The 13,597-nt window shown below is 37.5% G+C and overlaps 1 protein-coding gene across 1 annotated transcript in view; it reads right to left on the bottom strand.

The window, feature by feature from the left end:
• Positions 1-13,597, bottom strand: part of SLC2A13 (solute carrier family 2 member 13) — a 391,075-nt gene that overhangs the window by 290,384 nt on the left and 87,094 nt on the right. The window contains exon 3 of the mRNA XM_033222427.1: positions 9,480-9,688. Within this exon, the coding sequence (XP_033078318.1) occupies positions 9,480-9,688 (209 nt within the window). The remainder of the gene's footprint in view (positions 1-9,479; positions 9,689-13,597) is intronic.

Genomic DNA, 13,597 nt, shown 5'->3' with positions numbered 1-13,597 from the left:
GGCTCAAGGTGGAAGCAACTGAACTATTTTGCCAACTGATTTTGAAGTTCATTGTCTTTTTCCCATTTTTTATAGCTGTTTGAATGCTTTCCTTTTAGAAAAGGACATTCTTAAGGACATTTGATTGTTAGGTTCTAAACTCTTTAAGAGCAAGGACAATGCCTAATTTCTTTTTTTTCCCTAATATTTACATCCAAACTGCATGGCATAGATGTTGTGGCATGAGATGCAGTCTGTAGAGCAGAACAGGGAGAAACTGGAGTGGCAGCAGCTGGGGCCCAGATCCCGCCTCCCTCACTTCCTAGCTGTTTGCCCTTGCCAGTACCCCATTTTCTCAGTACAACATGGATTATAATGTCTGTTTTAGGATTGTTTTAAGAATGAGAGAGAAAAGAGAAAGGGAGAATGTGTTTCTATAGATGTGCATGTAACATTTATAGAATGGGCATTCAGGAAAAAGAAATTGTTACTAGTATTTTCACACTAGTTGCCCCTCCCCTTTAGGAAAGAACATTTACTGGGCTTGGTTTTCTCTAAAAAATTATCTTGAAGGTTTATTTTATTCTAAGAGATGTGCAGTGGGAGTCATTTTCAAGGAAGTACCTTGAAAAATCCAGGGGAAAAATTGTACTGAAAAATGTGAGTCATACAGCAATTGATTATAGTTCTAGCTTAATAAACCTAATAATTTTCTCCTCACTATATCCTGCCAAGGACACACCTCCTTACTGAAGGCTCAATGTTTCAAGAAATAATAGGTGTTAATAAGTGAGTTAATTGAAATGTGCATCTAATGCAAGGTATTCAATAAGATACTGATTAAAAATACTGCTCAGTACCAGAGGGTTTAGAGGGCCTTAGGCAGAGCAGTAACAAGAGGAGAAAATTAATGGCATCTGACCACTCTAGCTCCCCAATACAAATCCAACTTAAGATATGAGGGAAAAAATAAGGTTTCTTTGATTTTTGAGAAACTCTGAGAAGATCTCTGCTGACATTTGAGAATAGGCAAGTTTCTTCAGAGAGTGCATGACATGGTAATGTGGTTTGGCTCTGTGTCTCCACTCAAATTTCATGTCAAGTTGTAATCCCCAGGTGTCAAGGGAGGGACCTGGTGAGAGGTGATCAGATCACAGAGGCGGGTTCCCTCATGGGGTTCTCATGATAGCGAGTGAGTTCTCACGAGCTCTGATGGTTTAAAACTGTGTGGCTTTCTTTACTGTCTTTCTCCTGCCACCATGTGGGACATGCCCTTCTTCCCCTTCACCTTCTACTACGATTCTAAATTTCCTAAGACCTTCCCAGCCATGCAGAATTGTGGGTCAATTAAACCTCTTATCTTTATAAATTACCCAGTCTTGAGTAGTTATCGCAGTGTGAAAATAGACTAATACACAGGGCCACTGATATTCTGATTCTAGAGACTATCCATGGAATTGTCTTCTTATCCCAACACTAAAGAATGGCTCCTGTGCCTTCCCCTCTGAGGTGGAAAAAAAAATCGGTTTTCTTCACGACCTTCTTGTAACCTCCTACAAAGATCAGGAAACCTTTAAAGGGCATAGCAATTTGTTGTATCTTGAAGAAAAAATGTCTCCAGATCATGGTTTTATTTACAAAGCAGACTGTCACCTATACTGAATGATGGATTTCAAGTTAAGTTGGAAGTGAGCTACCCTGAGCAGCAACTCGTGAATTACATTGATTTTCAAATGTCTACCTTGTGAGTTTTTTTTTTTTCATTCCATTTAATTGTATTAAATACAGAGCAGTAAAATATAGCGTGAACCTCACAGTGAGTGGGGAAAAAAGAGATATTTGACAAAGTCACAGTTCTTTCTGCATGAATCTTTTTTTATGAGACATGGATTTAAGTATATCTTAGCAAGAAAACAAAAATATAGCTTTGAAGTATTACCTATCTACTTACTAAGACAATCTGGATTTTCAATATAAATCAAGGAAAATGACTTAAAAGCCTACAAGTAATCTGAAAAATGTTTTCTTCTCCAGTGAGTACGCTGAGTGGCAAATCTCTGTGCTATTCTTTATCCCCATGTAACAACAGAACAGTCAATGACATTTTAATGTAAAATCCAAGAATGATTCCGATTCTGCATAAGATTTTAAAAGTTCTCTGGGGTTTAGAAAACTGATGACAACCTTTATTTAAAGCCAGATTGAATGAAATCATGTTTCTTTTAAGTAAGTCAGCATGCCTAAGAAAATAAGTTTTACTAAAAACTGAACAGAGTTGCATATTGTTTTAATAGTCCTTCAGCTTACAGTTTAACACAAGAATTGAGAATTAAAGCAGCTTTTTATCTGGCCTTTTGTTTTAATCTACTATTTATCAGCCTAATACTTTGACAATTTTTGAAATTTTACAACAATCTCTAGAATATTGGATATAGAAATGTTTTCTTTGCCAATATTCAGAAAATGGCAAGTCATCTTACCAAGAACAATTTATCAATATCTATTTAAAGTTCACCTAGTAAATGACATACATGCATTGTTTTGGGTCAGATAACACTGTACTACTACCACATGAAAAAAATAAAAGCAAACTACCAAATATATTAGGGAGAATGACTACTTTCCTCTAAGTGCAGCAGATGTCAATTGCAATGAGTATTTGACTGCAGTGTCATTATGCTGAAATTGGATTTCTAAAGAAACGCACAGAAGAATTTCTATCAAAATACAATAAATATTTACCCCTTCTGACCTCTCTGCAGAATATGATTTTCTGAAAGGGTCACAGTCAATATCAATTCACAGAAAAAGAAAATGACTTACGAGAAGGTAAGACTTCATGACCAAATTGCAAAATTACTAGACGCAAAAAAAGAGGAAGATGCAGCTGTCCCTTCCTATACATGACAGACATGACCCCCAAAGAACTGGAGGTAAATCAAATCATGTTTTAAAATGAACTCACAGGAAGCTCTTGAATGAGTTATCTTTCCTACAATACTCTTGCTTTCCAGGCTAGAGATCAAACTCTTTGTCAAAGGCAAAGCCCATGTTCACCCAGATTCCTGAGCTCATTAGTTGATAAAATTAAATAATGGAAATCTTGCTGGCTTGCATGTTTTCACATAGATTATATATCACACAGGTAACCTGAATACCCTATTACAGTGACTAGTACCTAGTGGGCCTGCATCTAATTCCAATCTGAAACATTACCTACTGCCTATGAGTTGCTACTTCTCCTATATGACTAAATGTTGAGATTTTACAGACCAAAGGTAGGGCCAATATTCTGGGTGGCATTCTTCTATTTAATAAGTCCATTTTAAAAGTACATGATCTAGATGATCTAGGTAATATTAACTGTAAAACAATTTTTAAGGCCAGGTGTGGTGGCTCATGCCTGTAATCCTAGCACTTGGGGAGGCCAAGGCAGGCAGATCACTCTTCGAGGCCAGCCTGGCCAACACAGTGAAACCCCGTCTCTACTAGACATACAAAAAATTAGCTGGGCATGGTGGTGCATGCTTGTAGTCCCAGGTACTGGGGAGGCTGAGGCAGGGGAATCACTTGAACCCAGGAGGCAGAGGTTGCAAAGAGCCAAAATTGTGCCACTGCACTCTAGCCTGGATGACAGTACAAGACTCTGTCTCAAAAAAAAAAAAAAAAAAAGTTTACATATGTAATTTTGTAACATGGAATTCGCCGCCCACGCCAAAAAAAAAAAAGGCATTTTCTTTTAGGGGAAAAAAAGCCCATGACCATTTTTAAGCTCCTTGGATTGAACCCATGCTATAAATAGATTTATAAAAGGCTGCTCTTTGCTGCCCTAAGGCATGCAGTCAGTGTCTCCCTTGCCTGCCTTCCTTTACTCAATCTGTCATTGCACTGATGCTGTCCTAATAACCTCGTTCGCCCTAAACATACTGCTTTTTTTTCTTTCCCTAGCTTTTTGCAGTAGTTCTAACACCACCATCTGCATGTTTCTCTAGAGAAAGCTTTTGTTGTTCCTGCTTTCGTCGTTCATGCTTTCCTTCCAATGATCCCTGGCCTTAGCACCACAACGATCCTGCCTTAAGCATCCAATGATCCTGCCTTAGCACCACCACTTCAGAGTGGAGAGGAGGACGACAGAGATGGTGCCTTATCTAAGACCTCCCAGAAGTCGTGCCTGAAGGTCTCCTGCAGCAGGGCCAGGGAGCCCCTTCTGACACGGCATGGCAGCAACAGCCTTTGCTTTCCTTTCACCTCCTCCCAGGGTACACTTGTTCGCTGGTACAGGATAAGAAACTAAAGAAGTCAAATAAGCGCTATCAAACAAGGTTATATAAAGCACATGAAAACACACTTCTCATTTCTGGATTGTTCCCTAAGACTGCCTTCAGAAGAATTGTGTCTTCTGTTGGTTCGTTTTACTTCCTTTGTCGTGGGAGACAATTTTTAACTTTCAGGAGCTAAAGCTCCTAACAAAGACTCTTTGCCTTCTATATGCCCAGCAATTTAAGAGACGACCTCTCATCTCTGGTGACATGGACAGACCCTACTTTTAATACCATCTCTAATGAATTTGCCCAAGAGAGAAACTCCAAACTCTTTCAGTACATGTCTGTCAAACTGAGGGATACATATCCCAGGGATATAAATGACAGAGTGATGGGTTCCATGAAGCCAATGAACAAACACTGGAACTATTTAGAAAAACATGTTTAGAGTCAAGTAAAACAGTTACATTATAGAACAGAATGCAAACTTTGGTTAATGTCTAGGATAAGGCGGAAAAATTCAAATATATTTGAGCTTACCACAGCTGCCTCCTGTTATAACTAGGCCCCAAAGGGCCTGCCTCTCTTCACTCAACTTTGAAGCTGAGCAGAAAAGTTTGTCAATCAGGCTGGGCGCGGTGGCTCAAGCCTGTAATCCCAGCACTTTGGGAGGCCGAGACGGGCAGATCACGAGGTCAGGAGATCGAGATCATCCTGGCTAACACGGTGAAACCCCGTCTCTACTAAAAAATACAAAAAACTAGCCGGGCGATTGGCGGACGCCTGTAGTCCCAGCTACTCGGGAGCCTGAGGCAGGAGAATGGCGTAAACCCAGGAGGGGGAGCTTGCAGTGAGCTGAGATCCGGCCACTGCACTCCAGCCTGGGCGCAAGACTCCGTCTCAAAAAAAAAAAAAAAGAAGTTTGTCAATCATTGCTTAAGTAATTACCTACGTCTCTATCAGGATTCTGTATCTGTTGATAATACAGGCCATGACTCTATTACACATCTATGCAATATGACATAAACTAGGAAAACAAACCAGACATACCACAAAATGATGGAAATCATATTAATGTTACTTTGTATTTAAATTTGCTTTCAATTCTGAAAACAGTCATTGTGTCCCTACTAATTTAACACTTAGGCTTGGGAACCTGAGATAAAAGATGTATAGTTAGTTCTTACTGCAATATCTTAGAAATCTGGTACATGTACACTTTATAGCCATGATCGAAACTTGCAAAAATCAATCTGGCCCACTTAATAAAACAGAATTTTGCATCTGCTGTTTCCTCTCTGTGGTACAGTCTTCCCTCCAGTTCTCTATTGCTGATTCCTTTTCACCCTTCAAGTTCATCTCTTCAGAGAGGCTGTCCTAACCATCCCATGTAAAGTACCCCTTTTCATTCCCTCTATAAGCATTTTATTATTCTGTTCATTTTTTTCAAAGCAATTACCATAATTTGTACTTATCTGGTAGTTAATTGCTCTTTCATTTATTATTTGTGTGCCTCATCCAATGAGAATGGACCAGAATCTTGTCAGTCTTATTTACTGCCACATCCCCACCTCTGATGAATGTCACTCAATAAACACTTTTGAAAGAAATACTGCCACATAGCATTTAGAAATAAAGAGGGGGCACGTCTCACAGACTTTCAAAACCCTAAAAAAAAACAGACCTTGGAGCTATTATAACTGGCTTTCTTTTCTTACAAACCTAAAAAGAAACCGAGGTGTGGCAACTCTCCCGAGATGCATTTAAGATGGCAAGTTTGAGACACAGCCAGTGAGTGATATTCTTCCATCTCCTTGTCTCCCACTCCAGTGAGCTCTCCAAACCAAGCTGTTCTTTCTGCTAGTCTTACTTTATTATTCCTACAGGATGTATAAACAATGCTGAGCACACGTGAAAACCAAATGTTTGCTTCTTTTCCCATACTGCCTTTTTGTTGTTGTTTTGCCAACTACAGTGGAAAAAAACACACAAAACATTGTATGTCATGCAAAAGAGTCTGACCCCGATGCCATGAGCACAAGAGATGAGATTCTACTGCACTCCAACCTTATTCCACAGTACGGCCTGGAAGCCTCAACTTTGCTGTTGACATGGCCAGAGCAACTGCCATATCTACTATATAAAGTGTGGTTTTAAACCAAGAGAAATGCTCTATACACTGACAATCTCAAACATCCAAAAAATAAATTAATGTAGCCAATATACACTTCAATGAGTATTTGATTGCAGTGTCATTATGCTGAAATTCAGTATCTAGGCCTATTTTCCTCCAAGAGGTCAAGTTTAAATTCAAGTGAACAAGAAAAGAAAAATTTCTATGAAAAGAGAAGGATCACATATGCAAGTGTCATAACAGTCACAAGTCATAAATCCACTGGGGAACTGCTAGACAAGACATGGTTTACTGATCTGGAATCAGACCTACTTATTAGTAAGCTCAATGAGAACAGGTATCTAAGCTACCATATTCGATAAAACATTCCTCCTTACAAGAAACAGGGTGTCTCAAACAACGTCTTTCTAAATTCCTGGAATATTGGGATAATTTGTGGTGCCTACATCAAGGTTCCCTTCAGGCAGCTGCACTCTACTGCCCACAGTTCCCAGGCTTGATGATGTGGATCAAAATTCTCAGGATCCATGGACAGATTAACAGGCCATTCTCTAACCCTCCAACACAATGGCTTTTCTGCACCACATCTTTTCTGCGCCAGTGCATTTTTATTACTTTGAAGTTAGCCGTTTCTTTATGTGCATTTGTCCAGCTAGCCTACCGTTCTTGAATGAAGCATGATGGAGGGATAAGACCATATCAGTTTGTTAACATTAAGTCCTTGCACTGGTCTCTATTTTCTAATTAAACTGACCCAGAGTCTTGCTCCCGAACATCACAATACCGATTTACAATTCACAGTTCTGCAGACCATATTTTACTGTGGTCAAGTTTCTTAATCGTAAAAAATCAGGTCCCCAATCACTGGTGCCATGTAATCTGGCAAATCTGTCTGAATACATTCATGCCATAGTGCTCTTAACTGTGTACTTTTTAAAAAGAACATAAGATTAGCTTTAAATTAAGCAAGATGATACTGCTTCAAATAATAAAAATCTAGAAACGGATAAGTTAATAATTCTATTAGTTCCAAAGTTTAGAATATTTACTCAAGCATGAGCAAATGTTATTAGGATCCAGTGAATAACATTAGAGTATTTTTAAAAACCTGTGCCAAATGTGAATGTGAAACGAAACTGGGGAATAGGGAATTATTTTATCTATATCCAAGAAAAGGGGCCCTATTTCGCTCCCACAGACTTCTGACAAAACCTAAAGCACATGTTGATCACTGCAACCCTATGTACCCCAGATTTCTTTAAAAATTCATTTGGTTATATATTCTGAATAATGTATAAAACTCAAATAGGATACACTGTCAACACATGCATGGCTAGAGTAGTCAGACATATTTTTTAGCAGTCAAAATGAAGCTATATCCTTAATGCTTTGTAATAAATCAATGATATCCATATCCCTAAACAAGAAGGCTTTTAAAATTAAATTCTTATCCTTTATATAAATTAATAAAAATATAGGGTATAAATAGTATTTAACAATTGTTCTCTCACCCTGAAAAGCTTTTCCACTCACACATTATTTGTACATGAGTTTCAAATGTAGGAATTACTACAATTAAAACATATTCATGGCCAGGTGCAGTGGCTCACGCCTGTAATCCCAGTACTTTGAGAAGCCAAGGTGGGCAGATCACCTGAGGTCAGGAGTTCAAGACCAGCCTGACCAACATGGTGAAACCTCATCTCTACAAAAAATACTGAACTTAGCTGGGTGTGATGGCCCATGCCTGTAATCCCAACTACTCGGGAGGCTGAGGAAGGAGAATCACTTGAACTCGAGAGGCAGAGGTTGCAGTGAGACAAGATCGTGCCATTGCACTCCAGTCTGGGCTATAGAGTGAGACTTCATCTCAAAAAAAAAAAAAATCATATTTAATTTGAGTTACTGAGAAGAGGAATTTAGACAGCAGCATAAAATAAGTTGTCATTTAAATAGACATTTTAAGACAATTTTTTAAATGAACACAATGCTGAACTCAGTACAACATTTTGTTAAAGCAAAATTCTCCTTAATCTTTGCACTAATATGTTATTCTAGAAATGGTGACATTGCTGGACACCTGGCAAATGCTCAAAAAGTGTTAAAAAAAAAAAAAATGAACTTCACATAGAATCGGCTCACTGTTAGTTTGTTGAGGCTTTGATCTCAGTAACAAAGTGACAGCATCATGCTATCATGGTACAGGTACGTAAAGTTAAATCAAGCCATGTGTGGCTAACACAGAGACCAGCTTCTTCAGAGTGCTCATTCTGTTGTTTCAGAAAGGCAACAATGGTCAGATCCACAAAAAAATCATACGAGAAAGTAGACTGGACAGACCTTCTAACACCTGTATATGACATGTATCAACAAAGGAGTGGGTGTGCTTGGCATTTTCTCAGGTATGAAAAATAATTTGACTAATATTAATCTGCCTCTCCCCTTGAGCTAACAACTAATATAGAGGCAAAAGGAAACACAAGAGAAAATAAGACCAATTTGGGAAATGTAAAGTGAGCAGGCTGTTATTGTCGAAAAACTGCATTGTGAAATGTCTACCTTTTCCCATTGCTTACATGCTACACACCACTTACCCAAATCAGGCTGTCAAGGTTATAGATCCTGCCTCAGAACTGTTTGGTAAATCTTTATGTGAAATCTTTTTCAATAATAAATTCATCAAAATAAATTAACAAGAGACTTTTCTTTTCTTGGTTTTCTGACATGGTAAATTTCAGAATCGACAATGAATTAAATATTTTAATGAAAATAGGGAAACATAAACTTATTCCTAAACTAGTACATGAGGTACTCATATGATTTATAAAAATCAGTATGAAAATTAATGCAACACATGTAGACAAAGCATTTTAATTTTTTACAATGATTATTTTGAAAACAGTTCAAATAGTTTTTAAATTAATATGGAAGGTCAATAATACATATATAATTTTATATAGGGATATTTATACATAAATAATATATGGATATACATATATATCCATATATTAAAAAATGTTTTATATATACACACACACAATAATGACAAATAAATAAGACCACTGTATAGTTTTTAAATTCATATAAGTATAAAGTCTATATACCTGAGCCGACCTCTTTTTCCTCCTCTTCAATGTTGTTTTTGATGCTATCATATTCCTCATCAATGGTCTGGTTACCACGCATCTGAGATAAAATTCTGCGGGCCTTCTGAGTCTGTCCTTTCTGAATAAGCCATCGAGGGCTCTCAGGCAAAAAGAGAAAGCCAAAAAACTGTATAACTGCCGGAATTGCTGCAAGTCCCAACATGTACCTGCAAGAAAAAAAATCCACATTTACTGTAAAATTTGCTCTTACCATCATGTGCTCACCACATACTTTTGTGTTGTGTTGACAACAATAATATTTAATGCAAAGTTAGCCAGAATTATTTGTGTGTTTGTGTATCTGTCTGTTACTAGGAAAAAAGGATATTTTTGTGCTGTACTGAAAATTTAAAAATGAGAAAAATCTAATTATTTCTCTATCTTTCCCACAAATTACATTGAAAAAGAATGAGCAAAAGTTACAATAATTATGTATACACATTCTAAACCAAACATATTAAGCAAAACATCATAATCACCATTCCTATGTAAGGTTAACATATGTAATTTTGTACTTTACAATATAAAATGGGGCTATGATAAAACTTTCTGATATCTGCTTAAAAGGCATACTTTTCATTAAAATAAGTGCCCAAATGTGTTTCTTTATAGTTATTTCTGACTTGTGAATCATTAGTTATAATTTTGTCTTTACAATTTTCCTATTTCATTTTGCCATCAAGCATCATGTTCATCATCATCACCTGAGGAATGGGCGCCCACAGGAAAAAAAAAGATGGAGTCAGAAACCAATAATCCTAATAAAAATGATGACAAATATAAAAATCTGCTCATATTGTTGTAAGTTATCTGTTATCTCTTTAAATATCTATTCTTAATGGTTGGCAAAATTCTAAATAGCAAATCACAATATCATTTTAACTCCATCCAAGAAATAACAAAAATAGTAATGAGTGTATCAACATCAAAGATCTCTCCAAATTATAATCACCAGACTGATTTCCTAACATCTCTAAAGCCTCCATCTTTTTGAACCAAAGGGGTTGAATTAGATAAACTTTAAGCTGTCTTTCAAGTGGAAACTCCATGTATCTAGGATACCAGGATGTTTTCTGTTAATCCAACTTCTCTAGGTATGTTCCAGGGTAGATTCCAAACAATAGAGCTCAGCAGGCCAATTCTATTTCTATAACAAACCACACTGATATGCATAAGTCATGGAAGTCACCTGGCTCAATATATTTTTCAAAGCTATTCTACCTTTTAAGCTGTGCTAAACTAAAAGTATAGTAGTCTTAAAGGTTCCAGAGATAAATCTCACAAAATAAGTCTGCTATTTTCCATGCAATTTCATTTTAATTAAAAAATCAGTAGAAGAAAAAATACGATCATTACATGGGTAGTAAGAATACCTTCTACTACAAACTACAAACTAAAACTACACATGGAAACAGAAAAATTCACCAGGATTTGGAAAGTAAATAAACTATTTATGAATGAATGACTAAATGAATCAGTTGGCCTGCAGTGTTAAATCTTATTAGAGGTGTCTTATGCTTTAGGCCATGGATTGTGATAATTACACCAATATTTAGTCACTCCTGCCTCTGCTCATCCACAGAGCACACAGTTTTTTAGCCTTAATTTATGTCTCTGTATCCTGTATTATAATACATTATTTACCTATCCCAATCAATTACTTAATATTATTTAACTTTGTATTCAGCATAGCATCTAGTCATCTTGCACACAGTAGGCACTGAGTACATATTTTATGAAATAATACATAAGCACCTGTATATCTAAACTTTCTACATTAACTAACCAGAAAATAACTGTGCTTTGGATTGACATGACAATATCTTAGGAGACAACTCTTCTGGGTCATTTAGCTCTGCAAACTTACTTGCACAGTAATTCCCTCCAACCAAACCATTCATTATTATAGATATCACTGGACCTTCTCTTCTAGTCCTCGGATGAGAGCTACAGAGATCAGCTCACAAAAATATGTACTGTTGGCCTCTTCTCCTTAAGATGTTAACTTGTATAATTTAATCTGTTATTTAAACGTGTGTTTTATTGCTGTAAATCAATAAAACTTCCATCTGAGCTGTGTCAAAGAAATGTTTATACTATATTGATAATTATTTAAAAGTGATTTTTTAAGGTAGACCCTAAATATACTGGATTAGGAAATAAATTTTAAAAGTACTAAGCCTTTATGTTTCATTTATCTACACCTATCTTTCTATTAAGATAGAAAAGTGGCAGATAATGCTTCAAAAAGCACTGAAATAAATGCATAAACTGAATCATTTTCAGGTCCAAGATGCTCACATAATATTTTGCACTCTACTACTTGCTATTAAATCCCAGGATGCAGTATTTTTACAAGTTTTTTTAAAACAGAAAAAAGAGAAAGGAAGAGAAGAGAAAAGAGAAGACAAAAAGAAAAGGAAAATACAGACATATATCAGCCTATGTTTCTTAAGTGAGTTACCGAAGACAGAATAGGCCTTCTCACCTTTTGAAATCTGTGCAAGAGGCCGGGCGCGGTGGCTCAAGCCTGTAATCCCAGCACTTTGGGAGGCCGAGACGGGCGGATCACGAGGTCAGGAGATCGAGACCATCCTGGCTAACATGGTGAAACCCCGTCTCTACTAAAAAATACAAAAAAACTAGCCGGGCGAGGTGGCGGGCGCCTGTAGTCCCAGCTACTCGGGAGGCTGAGGCAGGAGAATGACGTAAACCCGGGAGGCGGAGCTTGCAGTGAGCTGAGATCTGGCCACTGCACTCCAGCCTGGGCGACAGAGCGAGACTCCGTCTCAAAAAAAAAAAAAAAAAAAAAAAAAAGAAATCTGTGCAAGAGTCTGGATCTGAAATGTACAATTTTGTTGCCCTATACCAACGTGGGGAAAAGGAATTTGTACCCTGCTGCCCATCATTAAGAATACTAAAGCTTCTTTCCAGAGATGAGTCAAGAAAAAAATGTTTTACACATTTGTATCCTAATACTTCTAAAAGTAAAATGGAAAGCTTATTTTGTTTTAATTAACTTTCATGATAAAAATATTTTGATATGAATAATTTTCATGGCTTTGAAGAAATGCAGTACACAAGATCAGAGCTTATATAACAGAGGACACAGGAACAGATGTAGGTGTCACGTCAGCTCTGGGCATACAAACCACGAGAACCTGGTCAAGTTACTTACCATTTTATTTATTTATTTATTGAGATGGAGTCTCACTCTGTCTCCCATACTGGAGTATAGTGGTGCGGTCTCAACTCACTGCAACCTCCGCCTCCTGGGTTCAAGCAATTCTCCTACCTCAGCCTCCTGAGTAGCTGGGACTACAGTTGCGTGCCACCACACCTGGCTAATTTTTGTATTTTTAGTAGAAATGGGGTTTCAAAATATTGGCCAGGCTGGTCTCGAACTCCTGATCTCGTGATCCACCCGCCCAAAGTGCTGGGATTAGAGGCATGCGCCACTGCATTCGGCCAAGTTACTTAACGTTTTAACACACAGGTGATAGTGTCTATTTCATAAGACTGCTGGGGGAATTAAGTGAAATCATTGTAACGTGTTTGTTCTGGCCGTATCACCCAACTAAATTTTCAGCAGGTAGAACTAACCAATTTCTTTCTTAAGAAAAACATTCCTCTAACGATGTGCAGACTGGAGAATAGGAAAGATAAATAAGAGGCTGTGTTGCTGTGGTACTTATAAAAATTTCAACATGAGACAAAAAGAGAAGGATCTCTATAAACTAAACTAAGGCAGTAGTAGGACTACCAGTCCTCTAAATCCAAGGAAAGCAGGAATTAGATGAATGACAGAGTATTGTGATATACTGGGGCAGGCAGTCCCCCAGAAAAGCAAGTAGTTTCCTATTGATACAAGAGATCTCATTATTCTAAATTTAGTCAGGTACTCTAAACCTGGTTTCACATTAGAATCACCTAGGAGGCTGGTGAAACCCACCAGTTTCCAGGCCCACCCTCCCCCAGGGATTTTGATTAATTGATCTGGGCTCTGGGCCCAGGGAGTTCTGTTTTATTAAAAGCTCTCCAGGTGGTGCTAATGTGCGGTTGTGGCTGAGAACCAA

This window comes from Trachypithecus francoisi, unplaced genomic scaffold (genome assembly GCF_009764315.1).
Source record: "Trachypithecus francoisi isolate TF-2019V2 unplaced genomic scaffold, Tfra_2.0 Lachesis_group11, whole genome shotgun sequence".
Classification (NCBI taxonomy): domain Eukaryota; kingdom Metazoa; phylum Chordata; class Mammalia; order Primates; family Cercopithecidae; genus Trachypithecus; species Trachypithecus francoisi.
Note: the sequence above shows the minus strand (reverse complement) of the source record. Positions and strands in the feature narration are given on the sequence as shown.